The sequence below is a fragment of the Talpa europaea genome, assembly GCF_964194135.1.
Source record: "Talpa europaea genome assembly, chromosome: 13".
NCBI lineage: Eukaryota > Metazoa > Chordata > Mammalia > Eulipotyphla > Talpidae > Talpa > Talpa europaea.
The window spans coordinates 38,862,386-38,888,148 of record NC_140080.1 but is presented as its reverse complement, the minus strand read 5'-3'; the positions used below and the strand labels follow the sequence as shown (position 1 = coordinate 38,888,148).

The 25,763-nt window shown below is 40.3% G+C and overlaps 1 protein-coding gene across 4 annotated transcripts in view; it reads right to left on the bottom strand.

Annotated features, from left to right (window-relative positions):
• LOC311182933 (RNA-binding protein 27) overlaps positions 1-25,458 on the bottom strand; it is a gene marked incomplete at both ends in the record, with an annotated part of 74,445 nt that extends 48,987 nt beyond the window's left edge. For all 4 annotated transcript variants that reach the window (XM_084252085.1, XM_084252087.1, XM_084252086.1 and 1 more), the window contains 6 exons: positions 1,035-1,295; positions 2,093-2,286; positions 2,899-2,990; positions 6,199-6,323; positions 12,370-12,488; positions 25,400-25,458. In XM_084252085.1, the coding sequence (XP_084108211.1) occupies positions 1,035-1,295; positions 2,093-2,286; positions 2,899-2,990; positions 6,199-6,323; positions 12,370-12,488; positions 25,400-25,458 (850 nt within the window). The remainder of the gene's footprint in view (positions 1-1,034; positions 1,296-2,092; positions 2,287-2,898; positions 2,991-6,198; positions 6,324-12,369; positions 12,489-25,399) is intronic.
• Between the last annotated feature and the right edge of the window lie 305 nt (positions 25,459-25,763).

The following is a 25,763-nucleotide window of genomic DNA, read 5'->3' as shown; positions in this document are numbered from 1 at the left end:
ACACATGTATAGACTGTGTTTAGAAAGATATATAAGAAACATTAAAATGGCCTTGGGAGGAGGCCCTCCTGGTGGAGCAAGAGGTTAAGCACCGCACCATGAAGCAATCCGGAGTCTCTGCAGCACAAGTTCGATCCCCGGCTGGCCAGGGAGCAACCCACATGGCGCAGCAGACCTCTCCTGATTCCCCCGCTGCTCCCCTCAGTAGTGTATTTCAGTAGATCTGCCTCTTCTGTTCCCCACTCTGTCTCTGGTGAATCCTCTCACCCCCGCATCTCTGGCCTGTACCCCAGCTCTTGTATGCATAGATAAATAAATCTTTAAAAAAAAAAATGGCCTTGGGAAAGAGCTCAGTGGTTGGGAGACAATGGCAAAACTGAAGCTGTACCTGACTTAGGATATGATTTTATTTCCTATTTGTATAAGTATGTAAAAAGTTCCTTTCCTATATATAAAAATACATATATTCTATATTTACAGAAAAATGCTTATGATATATCTACTATTTGCTTCAAAATAATATAGGCCAGGAAGAAAGAGTATAGATGAAAACACAGGTGTCCAAGATCATGGATACAAAGCCCTGGAAACATTAGGGTTAATTATAGTATCTTGTTGACTTAGAAATATTTAAATAGTTCTATAATAAAAAAACTAGAATACACACACACACACACACACACACACTGATCCAATCACAGAATTGGAAAGTCACCAAGTTAATAGTGTAAGTCAGTTACATATGCTTAACAAATTCCAAGCACCAAACATACCACAAAGAAATCACATCCTACCAATTTTTATGGTATACATAGTGTCTGAAATAACAAAAACAATAAAAAGCAACTGAAGGGTCAAATCTGAACATTTCTTGACAAGAGTCAAAATATTAAATCAAACAATAATTAGCACATGCTAAAGAAGAGTCTCCTCAATTATCCTTTTAACAAAATCTGGGCTATAATGATAAGTGTATGCAAATATAAGCAACATTTGCTTTACTATTACTTTTGGGTACAAAAGAGAGTTTTTACCATCATAATCTCTGCATCGCCTCTTTGGTGGTGGGTTTCGACCAAAAGAATTGGAAGAGCTGTGATTGTTATAGTAATTAGACCAACTCTCAGTTGTGTTTTCAGAATGGTGCGCAGGTGCGATCACAGTAACAGTGCTGGGAATAGACTGTGCCCCAGAAGAATACTGCTCAGAAGAGTTTGGAGGTGGTGCAGACACAGGCACATAGGAACTCTCCAAGTCGTTTCTTTCACTCTTAAACTTTGATCTTTCCCTATGCTCTGCTTTAGAGACAATATAAAAACAAACAACAAAAAAATAGATCAGAAATTTATGTTCTTAAATTTTATTTTCTCACAGAATTGGAAAGATGAGAATATTGAATGAAAATTACTGAGCTATCCATATTTCCAAGTACTCTCATTATTAATATATTCTAAGAGCAGAAACATCAACAATGTCTCATATGTAACAATAACGTGTAAAATCACCTTTCATAACATCAACATCAATTTAAAATGAAGAAAGGCCAGTTTCTCCACTGACACTTAATAAGAATGCTATCCAAGAATTGATTCCCCAAACTGATATCCCAGGAGATCAGTGGCTGGGATGTCGGCACATAAGGTAAATTTTTTCCTTTTAGTTTTATAAACTGCAGGCAACCTTACAGCAAACCAATTATTTTGGGGGAGAGTGGGAGATTTTTTTTTTGATGGACGTGTATTAACTTCTAATGTGAAAAACTATTCTTAAAAAGTCAATGTTTCTATCCACTTCCTAGAGTGATAACTTTGTTGATAAATGGACATGTTTCAATTATGCAAAATGACCTAAGTCTAAACATGAATTATGATACAGTTATATGAATAGTTTCTTGTTAGTCAAACCACCTTGATTCTATCCCAAGAACAGAGGCCCTATCTTTGTACCAAAATCAGTATTACATTTTTTTAAACCATTCCAGTTTCTACATAGTTCAGACACATTAAAAGTACATTTACCTTTAAGCAAACAAAATTCTTGAGCCCTTGTGATACAGTAAGATAATATTTAGGGGAATGCCTCATCTACTCACCAACACTCCTATTTGGATCCCGGTCTTTGCTGCGTCCCCTACTTCGACTTCTACTCCGACTCAGGCCTCGGCTCTTACTGCGGCTTTTACTCCGACCTCTTCTCCAGTCATATTTCTCACGGTACAATTCACTCCGTTCATAGTACCGGTCATAGTCTCTCCACTTACCATCTTCTCTTTTTTTCTCACGTGTCCTATAATACACCGATATAAAAGCCATGTGAACACTATAGAAAACAAATCTGCAAGCAAATCAGTAGAAAGCTCTAAGACTGCCACATAATTCCTCTAATCCACTATGTAAAAAGAAAAGGTATTCCCTCAACTGCAATGGGTGGGGAGAAATGAAAAAGAGGTGAATCCAAAATAAGAGGAGGAATAGGGGAAAACGGAAATTCAAAACTATAAAAGAAAGAAGTCTCAATACAAAGTTTTCCTACACAAAGACCATTTTATTTTATGGCAGGCTGATGATTCAACATCTAAGCTGCGCTACTAGTAACATAAAATGCTATGGATAATTTTAACACTGAGCACCCCTAACCAAATGGAACATTTCATTAATATTCTCTAAGGAGAAAGCTCCCACCCCTGAGCTCTTGGGGAAAGCACATAATGATGACTGTTTATAAAAGGAAAATAAAGTATGACAAAGACAAAAAGCAGAAAGAATGAAAGGAAGAGATTTAACACTCTCTTCCTTTAATCAGTTCTTAAGAGAGTCAGACTATATGTTAAAAATCCTGTAATACCCTTATAAGGTAACTGAAAAGTTATTAATGTCTTTCTAATAATTAAACACAAACCTTCGCTCACTAGATTCTGAACGAGTCTTCTGGGGACTAGGATATTTCTTTTTTCTGCCATCTCGTTCTTCTTCTACTGGCTCCTGAAATACCTGTATGAAAAAATTTATTAGAAATAAGAAGAGTTCTTCTATAAATTACAAAACAGATTTATCCAATCATCCTTCTGGTATAAAAGGGAACAAATAAATACAAAGAAACAATTATGAAGTAAATCACATACAAAAAGTTAGGCAACAGGGAGAAGTAAAAAAGATGCTGAAACTACTGTAACAGCAATATGATAATTTTTAAATGTTAATTTAAAGTAGAAATAGCAGGGGAGAAAAACAGCAATTCATTCTTTAAATTGAAAAAGTAAAAATAGCATATCTCTATTTATAACTATCATATAGTAAAACAGTTTTTTTTCCTAGTTATAAAACATATTCATACCATAATTCATTTAAGGAAGGCTTTAGATCTGTTTCAGGGAAAGGGTTTTAGGATCAAATAATTAAATTAATGAGTAAGACTAAGTATTTTATGTAAATTAAAAAAAATGGTATTGGGACTAATGAAAATGTTATGGTTTCCTAAAGTCTAACAACCAAGACTCACCAGAAATAGAGAATTAATGGTTGCATTATTGTCTTTAAACAGAAGTTAATCTCAAAAGAAGTACAGTCTTTACCAAAGTTAGGTGAAATAGTATCATTTGGCAAGAGCTAAACAAGTGTCCCTTAAAAGTAGTAGAGATATAAGTATCTAGTCAGGAGTGAATGGAACAAAAGCTAACAATTTGATAAATCTCAGGCAACATATTTTGCTCCCCACTCTGTCTCTGGGAGTCCTCTCACCCCCTGCACCTCTGGCCTGCACCCCAGCTCTAGTATGCATGAATTAAAAAAAGTCTTAAAAAAAAAAACAACTCAGGCAACATAAAATGGAAGCCACAAGATGGCAACCATATGGTGCTTAGAAAAACATTATATAATCAGACTACACTTAAAAACCATTCTCTCTATCAATTGACAGGACATACAGAGAATATATTACTCCATTGGGATGCAATCAGCAAAATCCAAACAGTAAAACACTCTATAGGATAAATGATTGAGTTTCTGCAAGAAAACAAAATTTACAGAGGAAATGAGTAAAAGACACGTAGGGAGGTATTAAAAGTGGGATTTAAAGAATAAAAGAGATGTAAAAGAAACCAACTTTGCTCTTTTTCCTTCCTTTTGATATTCTGTATTTTCCAAGGATTTTTTTAGATGGACAAGTATTAACTTTTAACAGGGAAAATTATTCTTGAGAAAAATCAAAGGATTCAAGAAAAATAAAACATAAGTCCACAAAAAAATGCATAAACATTTCTAGAAACATTATTCATTAAGATCCAATAACCAGGGCCTCCCTGGCAGTACATGAGGTTAAGATGTTTATGCATTTTTTTGTGGACTTATGTTTTATTTTTCTTGAATCCTTTGATTTTTCTCAAGAATAATTTTCCCCGTTAAAAGTTAATACTTGTTCATCTAAAAAAAATCCTTGGAAAATACAGAATATCAAAAGGAAGGAAAAAGAGCAAAGTTGGTTTCTTTTACATCTCTTTTATGAAGAGATGTAAAAGAAACCTATGAAGTTAACTGCAGCCACTGCAGCATGAGTTCAATACCTGGCCGGCCAGGGAGCTACCCACATGGCGCAGCAGACCTCTCCTGACTTGCCTACTGCTCCCCTCAGCAGTGTACTTCAGTCAATCCACCTGTTCTGTTCCCCACTCTGTCTCTGGTGAATCCTCTCACCCCCACACCCCTGGCCTATACCCCAGTTCTTATATGCATAAATATATAAATCTTTAAAAAAAAAAATACAAAATCCAAAACCCATTTGCCTATCAACCCCAAAAAGAAAACGTGATAAAGCCATATAAAGAAATACTATTTAGCCATTAAAAAAAAATCAAGCACCGGGCCTCCCTGGTGGCCTAGGGAGTTAAGTCTCAGTGCTATCTCTGTGACAGCCTGACTTCCATCCCGGCCAGGGAGCTAACACACATATGGCACAGCAGACCTCTACTGTTTCACCCGCTACTACCCTCAACAGTGTATTTCAGTCAATCCGCCTGCTCTGCTCCCCAATTTTGGCTCTGGTGAATCCTGTCACTACCTGCATCCCTGGACTACACCCCAGTTCTCCCCCCCCCTTTTTTTTAAGATTTATTTATTTATTTATACAAGCACTGGGTAGAGTCAGAAGCGCGGGAGGGTGACAGAATTCACCAGAGTTAGAGCGGAGAGCAGAGCAGGCAGACTGACAAAGTACACTGCTGAGGGGAGCAGAGGGTGGCAAGAGAGATCTGCGCGCCGTATGGGACCCTCACCCAGTGGCCGGGGATAGAACCAGTGCTGCAAAGGCTGCAGGCAGCTTCACAACCCAGCGCTCAACTGCTGTGCCACTGGGAAGGCCCTACACCCCAGTTCTACTATGCCAGAGTAAGTAAATAAAAATCTTTTTTAAAAAAATCAAGTACTAATACATGCTACAACTTGAATGAAACTTGAAAACATGCTAAGAAGTCAACACAAAAGATGACATATTATATAGTGCCTTTAATATAAACTATCCAGAGTAGGCCAATCTGTAGAGACAGAAAGAATGAGTGATTGCCTAGGGCTGGGGCTGGGCTCCAAAGCAAGATGTTTATTTTCTGACTTTTTACTATAATCAATTATATGATCAGCTTTTTATTTCAAAATAAAATTACACTTCCATAAATTTTCAAGAATAGTACCCAAAATCCCTATATTTTAGATTCACCTATTGAAGATTTACCCTATTACGCTCTTTACCTATCCATACCCATAACTTTTTTCTGAATAATTTAGGAGTAAGTCAAATACATTACCTCCCTTGGCTCCTAAATACTCATAGTGTGTATTTTATTTTTATTTTTTTTTTAAGATTTATTTTTTATTTATGCATACAGAAACTATTTTCACTCATGCAGCTTGATTTTTGAACCTACACTCTCATCATATAGTTAGTTTTGTGGGCATAAAAGAATTACAAACGAACTCTGCAAAATTTCCTTCTTGGTTCAAACAATTAGGATACCATCTACAATCATGTCTTAAATTCTTCTAATCCTTTAAATTGAATGAACTAAGGACTGATAAAGATTATGCTTCAAACCTCAAACCCTGAAACTTCAATAACAGTTAATTACTTTTAAATAGGGCAACACTGAACTAAGAATGATACTGGTAATGGAATCTAAGAAGTTCCCAAAAGCAAAAGAAAACCTTGCATTACCTCTTCTTTAATTTCTTCTTTTTCTTGGACAGGTTGTTTTGGCTCAGGCTTAACTGGTTCCAAAGGTGGAAGGTAGTTCTTAGTATAGAGACTTTCAAAAAGTTTATCCACAAAACCTGAAGTTTCTAAGAAGAAGAAATAATATTTAAGTGTTGCACAAACAACAAGTTAGACAATGCTACTGGCAAACCTGAGGAAAATGGGACGTCTTATACACTGGTGGTAGGAATAAAACTGAGCCTAACTCTAAGGGGGAGAATCCCACTCCTGGGTCTTTAAATCCTTTGAACACAGACAGTGATACCTATACAGGATTATTTCTCTGGCATGTCAAAGCAAAAGACTGTAACAACCCAAACTGCCACAAATAAAAGTCTAAGCTATGAGACAACCATACAATAGAATACACAGTAATTATAAAAAGAATCAACAAGGATAACACCAGATTCAAAGATATAGGATGAAATAATTGTATCTGTTTACATTTGCATAAATGCTAAAAAGACAAAGATTGTATACTGAAGGCAGAAACAGAAGAACAAGTGAGAGAAACTTTTCATTGTATACATTTATATGGCATAATTGCTCTGCCTCCTCAAAAAATTTAATTAAAAACATTTTTAAGTAGTTGAAAAAATACTGACATGAAAATGATATTAAAGTATCTTTCATATTTTACATAAAAGCTGCTCTATTGTGTAACATTTCCAGACTAGTTGAATGGAAAAACCAGATAAACTTATTAAAAATATAAATGTCAAAATATTTACAAAGTTATTGAAACCTAGTTTAAATTTAAATAACTTTCATTGGGCCTACTGTAAGCAACAGCTAAAGAGCATATTAAAAGTACAACACGGGCCTCCCCAGTGGCGCAGCGGTTGAGCGCTGGGTTGCAAAGCTGCCCACAGCCTCTGCAGTGCCAGTTCTATCCCCAGCTGCTCCCCGGTCCCCGAAGGAGGGTCCCACATGGCACGCAGACCTCTCCTGCCACCTGCTGCTCCCCTCAGCAGTGTACTTCCGTCCTCCTGCCTGCTCTGCTCCCCGCTCTGGCTCTGCTGAATTCTCTCACCCTCCCTCGCTTCTGACTGTACCCAGTGCTTGTATAAATAAATAAAAATAAATCTTTAAAAAATAAAAATAAAAAAAAAAGTACAACACACTATGCTTACACTGCAACTGTTACTCACGTCACATAAATTTGTCTAAAATGTCAAATTAGGGCCTCCCCGGTGGCGCAGCGGTTGAGCGCTCGGTTGCGAAGCTGCCCACAACCTCTGCGGTACCGGTTCGATCCCCGGCTGCTCCCCGGCCACCAGAGGAGGGTCCCACATGGTGCGCAGACCTCTCCTGCCGCCCGCTGTTCCCCTCAGCAGTGTACTTCGGTCCTTCTGCCTGCTCTGCTCCCCGCTCTGGCTCTGGTGAATTCTCTCACCCTCCCGCGCTTCTGACTGTACCCAGTGCATGTATAAACAAAACAAACAAACAAAATAAATAAATAAAGCATGCCTCTATAAAAATAAATAAATAAATAAATAAAAATAAAATGTCAAATTAATTTTTCTTCAGAAAAACATCTTCCTATGAATTTCTTTACATTATTTGTGTAGTCAGCATTTTCCATGACTACAAAACCGTTAGCTCTTGTTGGCTATTGCACGCAACGTTAAAACAACGAACAAATTAATCAACACCTTCAAAAACTCTATGATCAGAACTTTCATCATATGCTTGTTATTTCTAAAACATATTTAAAACATGCATTACTTTTGTCAGTTAAAATACATGTAACCCATTGAAAGAAACAAAGCATCTGATATTAAATAAGATTCAATATACTATTAAATTTTCTAAAGCACATTAAAGAGTATACTACTTTAAAACCATTTTAATATATAATATAAACATATATACAGGAATCTAGAACTGTGCTGTCCAAGAGAGTAGCAACTAGTTACATGACATTAAATTAATTTAAATTAAAAAAATCCGGGCCTCCCTTGTGGCACAAGGGGTTAAATACAGCACTGTGAAGCTATCCGCAGCCAATGCAGCATGAGTTCAGTCCCGGGCCAGGCAGGGAGCTAACCACATGGTGCAGTGGATCCCTCTTGTCTTACCCACCTAGCCCTTCAGCTTTGTATTTCAGTCAGTCCGCCTGTTCTGTTCCCCATTCTGTCTCTGATGAATCCTCTCATACCCCCACCCCTGCACCCCTGCACCTCTGGCCTATACCCCAGTTCTTGTATGCATTAAAATAAAAAAATCAGCCCCCCACCCCCGCTCAACGGTGGCGCTGTGGTTGAGCACTGGGCTGCGAAGCTGCCCGCAGCCTCTGCAGCACCGGTTCGATCCCCGACCACTGGCGAGGGTCCCACATGGCGCGCAGACCTCTCCTGCCATGCCCGCTGCTCCCCTCAGCAGTGTCAATCTGTCTGTGCTGTTCCCCGCTCTGGTGAATTCTCTCACCCTCCCACGCTTCTGACTGCACCCAGTACTTGTATAAATAAATAAATAAAAATAAATAAATAAATAAAAACAACAACAACAAAAAAATCAGTTCCTAAGCCACATTTGCCACATATCAAGGGTTCAAAAGCTGCTAGCAGCTGGTGAATTTGAAAGTGAAGATAACAGGTAAATTTTACAGGACAGTGCTAATCTAAAGACTTCTATGAACAGGCAAGTGACTTTATCTCTGATGGCAAATTTATGGTTGTTCATTTTCTGTTATAATTCTTCCCCACATGTATTGGTTTTGCAACTTCGAAATGTCACTAAAAACCCTTATGGTTTGTGTGGAGATTTCTTGACCTACTAAACATAGAGCTTCCACATGATCCAGCAATTCCACTCCTAGGTATTTACCCAAAGGACACAGAAACATCAATTCCAAAGAGCACCTGCACCCCTATGTTTATAGCAGCACTGTTTACAATAGCTAAGCTTTGGAAACAACCCAAATGCCCAAAAATAGATGACTGGATCAAGAAGATGTGGTCCATATACACCATGGAATATTACTCAGCATTCAAAAAAGATAAACACATGCAATTTGCAGCAACATGGATGGAGCTGGAAGGGATCATGCTCAGCGAAATAAGCCAGAAAGAAAAAGAAAAATACCGGATGGTCTCACTCATAGCAGGAATCTAGAAAACTTAAATAAGGGACCAGGAAAAAGAATAACTATAAGAAAGAAAATATCAAAATCAACAAACAACTATGAACCAGAGACACTCTATGGGGGGTGGGGGGCGGGGAAAGGAGGGATTGGGGTCAAAATAAGGGGGTTGTAATTGCATGGGGAACATAAACATAAAATTTAAATTAAAAAAAAAAAAAAAAAAGAAATGAGGGCCTCCCCTGGTGGTGCAGCGGTTGAGCGCTGGGCTGTGAAGCTGCCTGCAGCCTCTGCAGTGCCGGTTTGATCCCCAGCTGCTCCCCGGACACCTGAGGGAGGGTCCCACATGGCGCGCAGACCTCTCCTGCCGCCCACTGCTCCCCTCAGCAGTGTACTTCGGTCCTTCTGCCTGCTCTGCTCCCCACTCTGGCTCTGGTGAATTCTCTCACCCTCCCGTGCTTCTGACTGTACCCGGTGCTTGTATAAATAAATAAATAAAATAAATTAAAAAAAAAAAAAAAGAAATGATATTGAAAATAAAAAAAACCCTTATGGTTTATAATAAGGCATATTTTTAGAGATTTACTTACTTATGCATACAAGAACTGAGGTAAAGGCCAGAGGTGGGTTCGGGGGTGAGAGGATTCACCAGAGACAGAGTGGGGAACAGAACAGGAAGACTGACTGAAATACACTGCTGAGGGGAGCAGCGGGCAAGATAGGAGAGGTCTACTGCGCCATGTGGGTTGCTCCCTGGCCAGCCAGGGATCGAACTCGTGCTGCAGAGGCTGAGGATTGCTTCATAGTGCGGTGCTTAACCCCTTGCGCCACCAGGGTGGCCCTATAGTAAGGCATTTTTTTAATGTCTAATAACAAATGCTTCTTATCCCAAATGTCTCTGTTAAGTTTAGTTTTTCTTCATCTTTTTTCATGGTTCTACATTTCATAATTCATCTTTAATAAAAACTAGGTCATATAAATTAATTCATGCAAAAATTAAAATACTCATGTATCGGGAAAGACTTGAGATTTTAGGGGTATAAAAAGCCTTAAAATGGACAAAAAAATCCTGTGTTTTAGATTGAGAAGTTATATTTACTATCTTTTCTTTTTCAGTAGGTAATTGAGTTAAAGGCTATCTTCTCATTGCCAGTAGCTAGATGAACCAAAAAGTGCGTATTATCCACATTCCTATTCATCCATTCAACAATATTGAATATCTTCTATGTGCCAGGCACTGTAGGTTCCAAGTCTCCACTTACAACAAAGGGAAAGACAAAAGGGGGCCAGGAGGAAGAAGCGGAGAGTCACATACAGATGAACATGTAAATAAAGATAATACATCAAAAAATATATATTTAACATGAGAAGTGACTAGTGCCATGAAAAAAACAAACAAAGCAAAGTTGGAAAGAGATGTGAACAGAGGCATGAGGCATATGATATTGTTCACAGGCTGCTCAGGAAAAACCGCTCTGAGAAGCTGACATTTGAGAAGAGACCAGAAACCATAGGGAGGAAACCATGTTCCAACAAGGGTAAAGAGAGTTCAAAAGCCCTGAGTTGGGAACATGTCTGCCATTGAGGGGGTGGGGGGAATAGCTAGAATGTGGCTATAATGGAGTAAGTGAGGGAGGTGGGAGGAGAGAAGCCAGAAAAGCAGCAGGGGATACTTCCTGAAAGTTGTGCAGACCATGGAAAGCAATGTATTTATTAAAAGATGGGAAACTGGGCCTCCCTGGTGAGGCAAGGGGTTAAATCTCAGCACTATGAAGCTATCAGCAGCCACTGAACCAAGAGTTCCATCCCCGGCCAGAGAGATAACCCAAATGGCACAGCAGACCTCTCCTGACTCGCCCGCTGCTCCCCTCAGCAGTGTATTTCAGTTCATTTCTCTGTTCTGTTCCCCAACCTGTCTCTGGTGAATCCTCACACACACACACACCGCCCACACCTTTGGCCTACACCCCAGTTCTTGTACATGTAAAATAAATAAAAATAAACCTTTAAAAAAATAAAAAGATGGGAAGTTTAAGGCATAAAAAGAAGAGGACCATGCCCATCTCCTCTTCCATATCATGTAGCCACAATCAAGAGGTATACAGTTTCATTGTCCTAATAAAGAGCAAAAATAAGCAGCTTAATTATCCTTAAAAGTGATACCCAGGGGAGGGGGGGCCTCCCCGGTAGCGCAGCGGTTGAGCGCTGGGTTGCGAAGCTGCCCGCAGCCTCTGCAGCGCCGGTTCAACCCCCAGCTGCTCCCCGGCCACCCACATGGCGCGCAGACCTCTCCTGCCTCCCGCTGCTCCCCTCAGCAGTGTACTTCAGTCCTTCTGCCTGCCCTGCTCCCCACTCTGGCTCTGGTGAATTCTCTCACCTTCCCGCGCTTGTATAAATAAATACAAGTACCCAGTGCTTGTATAAATAAATAAAAACAAATCTTAAAAAATAAATTAATTAAAAAAAAAAGTAATACCCGGGCCTCCCTGGTGGAGTAAGGGATTAAAGCACTGCACTAAGAAGCAATCCACAGCCTCAGCTGCTTAAGTTCGATCCCTGGCCGGCCAGGTAACATACATGGTGAAGCAGACCTCTCCTGTCTCATCCGCTGCTCCCCTCAGCAGTGTATTTCAGTCAGTCTGCCTGTTCTCTTCCCACACATGTGTGGGAAGAATCTTCTCTCACACACACCCTGTCCCCGCATCTCTGGCCTGCATCCCAGCTCTTGTATGCACAAGTTAGTAAATCTTTACCAAAAAAAAAAAAATAGTAATATCCCCCCACCATCAACTAGACCCTGTCACAAGTCACTTAGGACCCAGTCACCTAAAAAGGATTATAGCCACCACTGCCTCAATATAGAAAAGCAGCAGAAAAGGAAAAAAAGTTCTGCCAAAATACATGATAAATAATTAAGCATAAATATATATATATAAATATTCTAAGGACTCTGACCAGTTTCTTTCAAGCTTATAGCTTCAAGATTTTATTATGAAGTTTTAAATTTAAAATCTTTACCCAAGTAATTTAGGGTACATTATGGTTACCTTTTTGCAAAAAGACGTCAAGCTGATCAGCACAAAAGGCTTTCAATTCCTTCTCAGGTTTGTCCTTCTTGACCAAAGCTACAACATAGTTTGCTAAGGCTGAAGGGTCAGCATCACATCTAGTTAAAAAAAAGAGAAAAAAGCATTTAAACATTTTTTTAAAACAATGCTGTCATTAATGAAACCATCTCCGTTTTATAAAGCTAAAAGTCAAAAGCTATTTTAAAAAGTAATTGCACACGGGGCCTCCCTGGTGGCGCAAGGGGTTAAGATGCAACCTATGAAGCTAACCCCAGCCACTGCAGCACAAGATTGATCCCCAGCCAGGGAGCAACCCACATGGTACAGCAGACCTCTCCTGACTTGCCCGCTGCTCCCCTCAGCAGTGTATTTCAGTCAGACTGCCTGTTCTGTTCCCCACTCTGTCTCCGGTGAATCCTGTCACCCTCCCATACCTCTGCCTGTACCCCAATTCTTGCATAAATAAAAAAATCTTATAAAATAAAAGTTAAAAGTGAGAATGTAAGATGTCCCTTTAAGTATTATTAGCCAACTCTTTAGTAGCTGTAAGAAAGAAAATAAAGCTCTTAGGATTAGAAAAAGAAAGGATAAGGGAAGTGGCATAAGGGCAGCAGAGATAACCTTCATCTACTTCACCTTTTTTTTTTTTTTAAAAAAAGAGGCATGTATTTTTCTTTATTTGTTTGTTTGTTTGTTTGTACATGCACTAGGTACAGTCAGAAGCACGGGAGGGTGAGAGAATTCACCAGAGCCAGGGTGGGGAGCAGAGCAGGCAGAAGGACTGAAGTACACTGCTGAGGGGAGCAGTGGGCGGCAGGAGAGGTCTGCGCGCCATGTGGGACCCTCCTCCGGTGGCTGGGGAGCAGCCGGGGATCGAACCGGTGCCGCAGAGGCCGCGGGCAGCTTCGCAACCCAGCGCTCAACCGCTGCGCCACTGGGGAGGCCCTACTTCACTTTTTTTTCCCCAGGTCAGTAGTAACCCAACTTTGACATTCAAAAATCACTATGCACAAGCAACACATGATCCCTGAGTTGCCTACTTCTGACATATAGCAATCTGTTAGACTTATATCTTATCTAATTACATGAAACTGAAACTTTTCAGGGAGTATGTGCATGTATATATAAATACACACAGACACTTACAATTCTGCTTTCCCCATGAATGTACTTTAAGTAATACATCTCCTTTGTGACTTTGTAAGGTTGGTGTGAAGTTAAAATGAAAAGAATCAGAATGAGAGTAAATAAAATTATTATGCAAGCAAAGTGACCCTATCCCTATAAAACATTACTCAAATTTAATCTTGTTCAGTAATCCATGGGCCTCCAGGAAGCCACAAAGTTTCAGCTCATATGTATTAATACCATTTCTATCAACCTTATGATATTAGCAAACAAAAGAAAAAACTACCAGCACCTTTAATTCCTTCTAGTCTATATTTTAAAAACTCACAATTCAATAAAATAACAAAAATGTTTTTCATTGTCAATATTAACATTGTTGTGGGGAAGGCTATCTTTTTTTTTTAAACATTTATCTACATACCAAATTCTAAAATAGCAAATTTCACTGACAGTTAATTTTACAAAATCCAGAGTTAATTAAAAGAATTATGAGCAAGTCAAGGGTCAAGGTACATTAGGAAAGGGTGGCAAAGATGATGAGACTAGATTCATAAAAACATGTAATTTGAACAGCTCTCCTGCTCACTTGTGACTATGCCTCTCTTTCATTTTCCTTTTCCTAATAAACCTGTCCTTTTAAAACGTTAAAAAGCGGGGCCTCCCGGTTGGCACAAGGGGTTAAACACTGTACTGTGAAGCGACCTGCAGCCTCTGCAGCACGAGTTCCATTCCAGACCAGCTGGGGAGAAACCCACATGGCACAGTAGACCTCTCCTGACTTGCCTGCTGGTCCCCTCAGCAGTGTGCTTCAGTCAATCTGCCTGTTTTGTTCCCCGCTCTGTCTCTGGTGAATCCTCTCACCCCCCACATCTCTGGCCTGTACCCCAGCTCTTGCATGCATAAATTAACAAATCTTAAAAAAATAAATAAAATGTTAAAAAGCATAACAAACCATACAATTTAAAAGGGACATTTTTGTCAGTAAAAAATATAAACTAGGGGGCCTCCTGGTGGTGCAGGCAGTTAAGTGCCGCACTGTGAAGCTGTCCACAGCCTCTGCAGGGCAGGTTCCATCCCGGCCGGCGGGCGAGAATCCCACATGGTGCAGCAGACCTCTCCTGTCTCGGTCACTGCTCCCCTCAGCAGTGTATTTCAGTCAGTCTGCCTGTTCTGTTCCCCGCTCTGTCTCTGGTGAATCCTCTCACCCTCCCACACCTCCGGCCTGTACCCCAGTTCTTGTATAAGTAAAATAAAAACCTTAAAAAAAATGCCAAATTTCCTTCAACTCTTTTTTAAAAAAACAAAACAAAACAACAAAAATGTTACATATGCCACATTCACCTTGGCTATTCTATAAACACCATAAAGCAAAGATGTGTCGGTAGACTTACGTTCACTCCTGAAAACAGTAAGATATTTGATCAGTACAGTGCTGACCAACATTCAAACGGGGGAGGGAGGGAAGGAATCACATTTCTACCTTTGCTTCTGAATTAAGATCCTGAATAAGGAAGGTATTCCAATCACAAAAATAAAAGGATTTTTAAAAATATGTAAAGGGCCTCCCTGATGGCACAGGGGTTAAAGTCTCAGAGCTATCAAGCTATCGACAGCCACTGCAGCACAGAGTTTGATCCCCAGCCAGGGAGCTACCCACATGGAGCAGCAGACCTATCCCGTCTCACCAGCGCAATTCAGTAGATCTGCCTATTCTGCTCCCCACCCTGTCTCTGGTTACCCCTCTCACCCTCTGCAACTCTAGCTTATACCCCGATTCTTATATGCATAAGTAAATAAAAATAAATCTTTAAAAAATAAGTAAGAATGGGGCCTCCCCTGGTGGCACAGCAGTTGAGCGCTGGGCTGCGAAGCTGCCCGCAGCCTCTGCAGTGCTGGTTCAATCCCCAGCCGCCAGCGAGGGTACCACATGGCGTGACAGACCTCCCCTACCGTGCCCGCTGCTCCCCTCGCAGTGTATTTCGTCAGTCTGCTTGTTCTGCTCCCCGCTCTGGTGAATTCGTTCACCCTCCCATGATTCTGACTGTACCCAGTGCTTGTATAAATAAATAAATAAATCTTTAAAAAAAATAAGTAAGAATGTCAGAGAGAGGCAACGCTATTTTCTCTAGCATTATTAGAGGCTTCAGGAGTCTCATGACCTCATGGATAACATGCTGGGTAAGGATATGAGGTTTCTAAGGAGAAAATGAGAAAACAACAGAAAACTGAATAAACAGGGTAGATTAAACAAACCCAGCTATCTTACACTTATATTTAGTATTCAGACTCTGAAAAACAAACGCATAACTAGATTACTTCAGATCAAATACATTTTGATGGAATGATGTTTAAACTCAAGGAGAATAATTATGAGAAGGTAAAAGAGTAGGGAAAAAAAATAGACACCAAGAATGACCATAGATTGTAAATATTTGTTTAATGTAAGTGAAATGATTGTCAACTGATAGTTAGAATTCTACACCACATACAAAAACACATTTATTGCCAAAGGAATGGGAACATTTAAATTTAACAGTTCCTAACATATATCCATAAAGTACACTATGAAGGAAATTGCTGGTCTGAATAAGAAGTCACACCAACTGAATGGTGAAAGAAACTTAAGTACTCCTGGGAATTAAATGCTGTAATTTTCTGTACCCTTATGATTGTTCTTATTTATTCTTTCAATACACTGACCCTTACTAACTATATAACATTTTAAACTGACAATTACAGTACTGTAGTAGTTATGGTACCAGTGCTAGTAGTAGCCCAACAAGACTTCCAGAAGTGTGTCAGAAAAACTAAAGCAACTCGGTCTACCCTCGCCCCCGCAACCAAACCACTTCTTATTGCTCTTATTCAAGAACTATCCAAGAAAGGGCCTCCCTAGTGACACAGCGGTTGAGCGCTGGGTTGCGAAGCTGCCCGCCCGCAGCCTCTGCAGCGCCGGTTCGTTCTCTCTGGCCACACAGGGGGAGGGTTCCACATGGCGCGCAGACCTCTCCTGCTGCCCGCTGCTCCCCTCAGCAGTGTAGTCAGTCTGCCTGCTCTGCTCCCTGCTCTGGCTCTGGTGAATTCTCTCACCCTCCCGCGCTCCTGACCGTACCCACTGCTTGTATAAATAAATAAATCTTAAAAAAAAAAAAAAAAAAAAGGCATCTTTAGAAAAAAAAAAGAAGTATCCAAGAACAGTATTTAAAACTGTGACGCGGGCCTCCCCTGTGGCGCAGCGGTTGAGCGCTGGTTTGCGAAGCTGCCCGCGGGCTTTGCGGCACCGGTTCGATCCCCGGCTGCTCCCCGGCCACCAGAGGAGGGTCCCACATGGCACGCAGACCTCTCCTGCCGCCCGCTGCTCCCCTCAGCAGTGTACTTCGGTCCTTCTGCCTGCTCTGCTCCCTGCTCTGGCTCTGGTGAATTCTCTCACCCTCCCGCGCTTCTGACTGTACCCAGTGCATGTATAAACAAAACAAACAAACAAAATAAATAAATAAAACATGCCTCTATTAAAAAAAAAAAAAAAACTGTGACGCTATTTTTTTGGTAACCAACACTTATGGATATTCATTTCTACTTCATTAGAGGGACAAGCATATTGTGGAAGGAAAAAGATTTAAAATCTAGACACAGGAAATACTCATCTAAAAACTACTATTGTTTTTATTTTTTTAAAAATTTATTTTACTATTGTTTTAAAAAGGTCGTACCAGAATAATCAATGAATTCTCTATCTTATATATACCTAATTTGTAAATATATATATATGCACAAATTAAGTGAGCCATTCAAGATCAGAGAGCATACCTGTGAATCTAAATCTCAGCTGCAATCCCTCAACTGTAAAATCTGTTTCACAAGACACATTTTCCTAAGACACTATTTCCTAATACACTGCTGTACAACAAATTAATGTATGCTAAGTCTCAACCAGTAGTCACCTTTCAGTGAAAGACACAACAACAAATTTCCTAACGCTTAACCGAAGTTACAACTATGCGGACTCCTTAAAAATCACATCTTATGGGGCTCCCTGGTGGTGCAAGGGGTTAAGCGTCAGCACTAGGAAGCAATCTGCGGCTACTGCAAACTGAGTTCAATTCCAGGCCAGGGAGGTGACCACATGGTGCAGCAGACCTCTCCTGTCTTGCCCACTGCTCCCCTCAGCAGTGTGTTTCAGTCAAATGCCTGTCCTGTTCTGTTCCTGGCTCTGTCTCTAGTGAATCCTATCACCCCTCCCACCCCCCCACCTCTGGCCTACAACCCAGTTCTTGTATGCATAAATAAATCTTAAAAAAAAAAAAAATTGCGTCTTGCATAATTATATTGTAAGGACATATTTCAATAATTTATCTTTTAATTTTTTATCAATAAAAAGAAATTAGAATAAACTTTTATTAGGGGAAGTTAAGAGAAATGTTGCCTTAAAAATGTCTTATTTGCAAAAACCTCCAATTTGTCTTTTTCCTCCCTAATGAAATTTCCATTGCAGGTATATGACTTATCTGCTGAGCAGGCACATCACTGAAAGAGATTTCAGACACATACCCAATCCTAAGACCAAAGAGTAAAGGTCCTTCCTTACCTCAGGCCCGAAGCCAAGAAACACGACTAATAAGCTCTTACAGTCTGTTTGCTTTCGGAAAAAGTCAAGACTACTTAAAACCTTTTCCACCTTCCAAAAAACTGTTTCTGTGTATGGGGTTCATTTTAAGTTCCCCTTTAGTCTTTGTTTCAGAAGCAAGACAATTAATTTAGTAAGCCAAAGGAAAAGCGTATGAACAGTGTATGAACAGTGAATAAAAATGTTATTTTTTGTTTTTTAATATTTTTTAAAGATTTTTTATTTATGCGTACAAAAGCTGGGACACAGGCCAGAGATCCAAAGGGGTGGGGGAGGGAGGGGTGTTTGAGGAGTCACTAGAGACAAAGTGGGGAACAGAGGGTGAGTCAGGAGAGGTCTGCTGCGCCATGTGGGTTTCTCCCTGGCGGCCCGGGGACATAGCTTCATAGGTTGCGACTTAACGTTACCCTTGCGCCACCAGGGAGGCCCATGCTCATATTCTTTGAATAGTAATTATACCTAAGGTAAACCTGTCCCAGGAAATCCAAATACAGAAAATACTATTGGTACCTAAGTTATTAAATATATATGATAAAAATGAAAACAGTATTACTAACATAAAAAGTAAGCTCAAAGTAACTTTTCTTATTGTTGAATGTATGAAACATTAGACATCTAATAGTTCCACAAATATAAAAAAAATGCTTTTGACATGTCAATTGAGGAAATCAAGAAATTTTACTTTGAATATGATTACAGCTACACAAAAGTTCATATACAAAATAAAAACTGGAAATAGAAACATATACAAATAATTTTATTTTCTCTTTCTATACAATGCTTTCATTTTTAATTCATAAAAAAGTAAATTTAGGAGGAGAATAACTGATAAAACAGTTGATTTTATCAAAGTAACTATTCAATTCTAAGAAGCAGTTAATATATTAAAGATATACAAATACTGCTACTTCTATTTTTTTCTTCTGAAATTAAAGATCTCATCCTCCCCTTAATTAATTAGGGGCTTCCAAGAACAAATATGATGTGGAAGAAAATACCTCTAGATTTTGTTTAGGGGAAAAATATATTCATAATTTTGTCAGTTGCAAACGCCATTGTGATTAATATTTGGACTACCATTTCTGGAACAGCAGACACTAGATAGCCATACGAAGAAAATTACACTATATATAAAAAAAAAAAACCTTATTGGGGCCTCCCTAGTGGCGCGGCGGGTTGAGCTCCACACTGTGAAGCTGTCCACAGCCTCTGCAGCACGGGTTCAATTCCCGGCTGGCCAGGGAGATACCGACATGGCAGGGCACACCTCTCCTGCCTCGCCCGCTGCTCCCCTCAGCAGTGTCTTCAGTCTGTCTCTCTGGTGAATTCTCTCACTCTCCCTGGCCTCTGACCTTACCCCAGCTCTTGTATAAATAAATAAATCTTTTTTTTAATAAAGATTTATTTATTTATGCATACAAGAGCTGGGGTGTAGGCCAGAGATGCAGGGGGTGAGAGGATTCACCAGAGACAGAGTGGGGAGCAGAATAGACAGACCGACTGAAATATACTGCTGAGGGGAGCAGTGGGTGAGATAGGAGAGGTCTGCCTCACCATGTGGGTTGCTCCCTGGCCAGGGATCAAACTCGTGCTTCAGAGGCTGCGGATTGCCTCGTAGCGTGGTGCTTAACCCCTTGCGCCACCAGGAAGGCCCCTAAATAAATAAATCTTTAAAAAAAAAAAAACAAACCACCTTATTTTTCTAATTGTCAACCTACCTAAACATACATATGAGAACACAGGTTCTTTTAAACATTTCCTGAGTGTTTACTTGTCCTTCAGTCACTGGCCGAGAAATGGATATAAAAACAAATAATTAAAGTACAAAAATAACAAATGGTAAAAAAAAATAATAATGAAGTTATAACACTGTGCGAAGATGATAGAAACACTCGTAGGAAACATAAGGCTATAAAAGAAAACTTCTGGCTTCTAGACTGTAGCAATTGGGCCAGAAAGAATGAAGTCAGACATACTTAGGAGGCAGACCTCAAAGGACACAAGAACAAATCTGATCTCAACTTAGTATACTTAAAACTTGCTAATAAGTCTTCTGGTCAAAATAAGTTCTTTTCTGGGCCTCCCTGGTGGTGCAAGGGGTTAACTCTCAGCACGATGACACTATCAGCAGCTACTGCAGCAAGAGTTCAATCCCCTGCCAGAGAGCAGACCCACATGGCACAGCAGACCTCCCCTGTCTTGCCCGCCGCTCCCCTCAGCAATGTATTTCAGTCAATCTGCCTGTTCTTCTCCCCACTCTGTCTCTGGTGAATCCTCTTACCCTAGGCACCTCTGGCCTACACTCCAGCTCTTGCATGAATAAATAAATCTTTTTTTTAAAAAAAGTCCTTTTCTATGAAATGGTGAACGACAAGTTCCACAGATTAGAGGGACACTCATTCTTAGAAGCCATTAACTACTTTAGAAAATAATCAGTACTTCTCAATAAGAACATTACTCCCACCCCCTCCCCAATACTTACTTAACCCTGGTAGTTTATTTATCATGGAGGTCAGGTCTAACAGCTGTTAGGTGATGATTTTTCCTCCCATTTGAGCAACTGTAGAGATTGCTAGTCAGAGTTGAACTTGATAAGGATTATAAACCCATAACAACATATAAACTCTAGACAGAGTTCAAGTACAGTATATACCCCTCCATGTCCAGGGAACCAATAAACATAAACCAATAAAATTATTTCATTCTATGAACCTTACTGTTGCCTTTTCCATCAAACTCATAGATGACAACATATTCAATCTACTAGTGCACTTAAAAACATCTTGATATGGGGTCTCCTTGGTGGCACAAGGGGTTAAGACTCAGCACTATGAAGCTATCAGAAGCCACTGCAGCAAGAGTTCCATCCCCAGCCAGGGAACTAAAGTACACGGCGCAGCAGATCTCGTCTGTCTCGCCCACTGCTCATCTCAGCAGCGTAATTCAGTAGATATGCCTATTCTGCTCCCCACCCTGTCTATGGTGACCTCTCTCACCCTCCGCACCTCTGGCCTACACCCCAGTTCTTGTAAATAAAAATATCTTGATATGGACTGAACTTGCACAAACTGCACATCAATTCTATGGCTTTTGCTAGCAATTCCTATTACTACCTTAGGGCCTATTACTACCTCTAGCTCTGTACTGCTAATTAATTATTATTGTGTTAAGTGGCAGTGGTACTTAACATTAACAAGTAAAATATTTTTGCAGATAGTTTAATATATTTTCATATTTCAAAACCATAAAATTTCATTTATATTTAATGAATTTGAGGAATACCAAACACTTCTTATAACCTACATCATTAATATTCATACCATAATGTGAGATAGATAAAAGGCTATTATAATTAGATCTGTTTAACAGAGAAAAGTTAGAGAATTTCTCTGAAGTCACAGAGTGAATTAGAGAGATACAGAATTAGACAACTAAATGTCCTGATTCCTAAAATGAAACTTTACTTAGAACAGATATTATAAAGATGCAACAGTCCAAAAAGTATTACCAGCCTCATAATTAATTTTAAAATATATACCAAGATAAGCTTATACAATAAGCCAAATATACAACAGTGAATTGTATGTTTATATATGGCTAATACAATACATATAATATAAATAAGACATTCCCCATTAAAAACAACCTTTTTGGGAAGAAATACATGTTCGTTATTGAAAAATGCTTCTTGAACTTTTTCTGAACTTGTACAAATTTCTACAGTGATTCATTTATCCCCAAGATTTACTCAGAATCTTACTTCCAAGGGGTTCACACACTTAAAATGAACAATTATTTCTAATGAAAATAAAACCATTACATCTCCCAATTGTGTATACTCCCGACAAAGTCTTGATGACTAGGCTACCTAGAATATTAAGTGAAAAAAAAGTGAGGACCCCCAACAAGATCTGCAAACTCAGTCTGCTCATGCAAGCAATAGGAACAGAGTTATATAAATTTCTTAACTAAGATGGTTTCTCTCCCTTTACTGCATGGCCAAAAAAAAATGGTACTGGGTTTTTCCCAGCCAGTTAAAGAGTAATTTCTTCCAGGCCCCCTCTTTCTCTCTTTCCTCCAGTAAAAGTTATAGCTAAGTTCCAACACATACAAAAAAAAGGAATGAAAGGTAATAGATGAGACCTAACAGCAAAGGACACTTCTAATTTGTCCATAGGTTATAACGACATGTAAACAGAAAATAACCCATTATTTCATTTGTTTCACCAGTCACAATATGGAACATACTTGAAAAATACTCAAACTGCAAACTTTTATAAATTTAAACTATAAATTAAGCTAAATAAGAAAGAGCAATAGAAAATCATGTGCATATCCACTGCAACTACATTATCTGAAAGCCTAACAACTGCTCTGAAATATTATGTTGTAGCAACATGCCAATCTGCTGTGAAATTTTTCTTGAATCTGGAATATGCAAAAAAGTAAATCTACAACTACAACTCACTTTAGCGTATCATTTATTACATGTCAGGATGTCTAAACAAACAAAAAATAAACCCCCATGACACGCACTAAGAATAAAAACATATGTGATATCTGCATTAGCATTTACTATTTTTTATTAGGACTTCCATTCAAAATCATTATTTATATGAGTTAAAAATAAGTACTTTCATTCTGAAGTTCTAGGAGAGTCACTGACATTGATAAAGTCAGAAGTAATTTTAGATCTTTCTTAATATTAAATAAACAACAATTTTTTTAAAAGGATGATGTGTGCTTTACATTGAACATAAAACTCAAACGGGTAAACTAAATTCAATCATTTTGAAAGATAATTACTACTCTTAAAAATTACAAATTATCTATACAGATCAGCATAAACAGTTAGAAAAGCCTAATAAAAAAACACCATAAGGAGATTTAAGTTCACTTTTGACAATTAAAAAAAAAAAAAACACACAACCCACAGTAAAACATTTCAGGGCACCTTAAAAAGAGCAATTAGCTGTATTACTAAAACTTGTCATCCTCTACCCAAAACATAAGATGTACATTTAATACTTCTGCATCTCTACCAACAAAATCAGAGTTTGCATGAAAAACTGTAAGCACTCCAAAGGTAAAGAATTTTGAAATCACAGACCTTTTTTCAACCTTTCCACATGTGATCTATTTCATTATTTCCCACATTCATCACAATCTACCTCCATCCTAGTGCTAAAAAAACTTCTCATTGTAGAAAAAAATATGCACACTTAAGAAATTTACATTCTAGGGCCTCCCTGGCCCTATGAAGGCCCTCATGGCCTTCATAGCCTATGAAGCTATGTGCAGCCACTGAAGCACAAGGTTTATACCCCAGCAGGGAGGTGACCCACATGGTGCAGCAGACCTCTCCTGACTGGCCTGCTGCTCCCCTCAGCAGTGTATTTCAGTCAATCTGCCTGTTCTGTTCCCCACTCTGTCTCTGGTGAATCCTCTCACCCTCCACCCCCACCCCCCACACCTCTGGCCTATACACCAGTTCTTGCATGCATAAATAATAAATAAATCTTCAAAAAAAAGAGAAAAAATCCACATTCTACAAAACTTTGAAGTGTGCTCAGAAGTCATTTTCACTTTAACTAGACCATCACTAAGCCCTTAGTGCACACTGATTCATTTCTGTGCTCTACAAACATACTTTTCATCCTCAGAATGCAAATACCACTTCAGACATCAAAATTCCCCTAGTGCTGCTCCCCTTATCCATCCTACCTTCACAAGGCTGACACACTGGACTACAGATGACTCTCTTTCCACCCCAAGAAACCGAAGTAGCAAAACAAAAGTTAGTTAACAAGATTTCTCAAAAGGATCAGGAAATAGATAAACAGGGAAGTTACTGTACTCCCCAAACAGCCCCAAATTTACCTGCGGACCTCCCAAACTACCCCTTATCTTCACCTCTGAAAAACACTCAAGTTTTCCACCGAAGTGATCTAAGTTAATGAATCAAAGCCTGCCCCCTTTTCCTCTACCCCCTCTCTTTCAACCAGAAAACCCTGACCTCTAACAGGAGGACAATTTAAGAAGCAGAAGAAATGAGGAGGGGGCAGGAAATGATCCCTTTCTTTCCCTTTCCATGCCTTCTTTCCAAAGAGGGTTCAAGATATCGTCTTTCTCCAACCCTCCCTCCAGCTTTCCCTCAGACTATGTTTCAGAGTAGCTACGGCCCAGGGTACCAAATAAACACTTCACAATCCTACTCCTCTAAAATGGTTTTAAGACAAACAAAAAGTTGATACCTCTGCCTATCCCTTTCAAGCCTCCCACTATTTCTACAACGAACACAATCCAAGCCATTTTTGAAAAACAGGCCCCTCTCATTCTTTTCAGACCTCAACAACAACTCTACACCTCAATATCTTCAGCTGCCCTCTCAATCTTTTCAACAATATTTACAAAACTCGATTCTTCCTACAACCCCTTTTATTCCTCTCACACCTGCATCTGAAACTCTCTAGATGTTGCAGGTTATCAGCCCTCCTTCAATTTTATTACACCCCAGGATAGCCCTGTGAACCCCTAAACTTAGAAAACCCCCATTTTTCCCCCCAATGGTACCTCACTCATCAATCCTCCTCCCACTATCAAGTCAGTATTTTCAAGTCCATCAATATCCTTGCCACCACCCTTATCCAATGCTTCCTAAAACCCTCCAAAGGCTCAAGTATCGCTTTCAACTGCCCCCCATATTTCAAACCCTTCAATACTCTTGAACCCTTAGAGCTCATGAATAATTCCACAGAGCCCTCAAACCTCCCTCCTCTCCCTTTCTGCCCTCGTGTTTTTTTTAAAGGCCCTCGATACTCCGCTTCTAGATCTTCTCGTCACGGAATAACATTGTTTGTAAAGCCCTCGGTTTCTGGCGATTCCCTCCCAGATCCCAGGAGTCACATTTAAAAATCCCTCGATAGTCCTGCCACCCCTCAGTTCTCGAACAGCAGTATTTTAAATTCCCTCACAGTCCCTTCGACTCCTTCCTGCACCCCACCGTATTTTAAAAGCCTTCGCCATCCTGGGGGGGCCCCTCCCGGGTCCCACAGCCACCCCGCCTCTTCGCCCCTTGCTCTACCCTGCCCCCCCCACCCCCACAATGGTGATAGTACTACAGAGAAGACGTCGCCGGGACCTCCCGACCGCCGCCCCTCGGCAGCGCCCTCCCCCACGCCGCCTCCCCTCCCCCCACGCCCCCGCGGGCCCCCAACGCCCACGTTCGCCCGCCCCGGCCCAGGCCGGCTCACTCACATCGGCTCCAGTAACTTGGCCAGCCAGGACTTGAGGGCATCCACATCCTCTATGAGCATGGTGCAGGGAAGGCGGGCTCGGCCGCCGCTCTTCTTCAGGCCAGCCGCGTGTCTCCCCTCACCGCCACCTGACGCCCTCTTCACAGCTCCGGGTGCCCCAGCCCACCGGGCATCTTAGGAGACTTCAACCTACTCCCCCGGCCGGGGCCTAACAGGAACTAACCCAAGAGCGCTCACGCAACCTAGCCTGACGGCTCAGGAGGGCGGGAGGCAGCGCTGAGTGGCAACTGCGAGAGCCAATAGTAGAGAGAGGGCCGTGCGCGCCAAGCCAATGAAAAGGCTCGCTCGCCCCGCCCGGCTGGTCG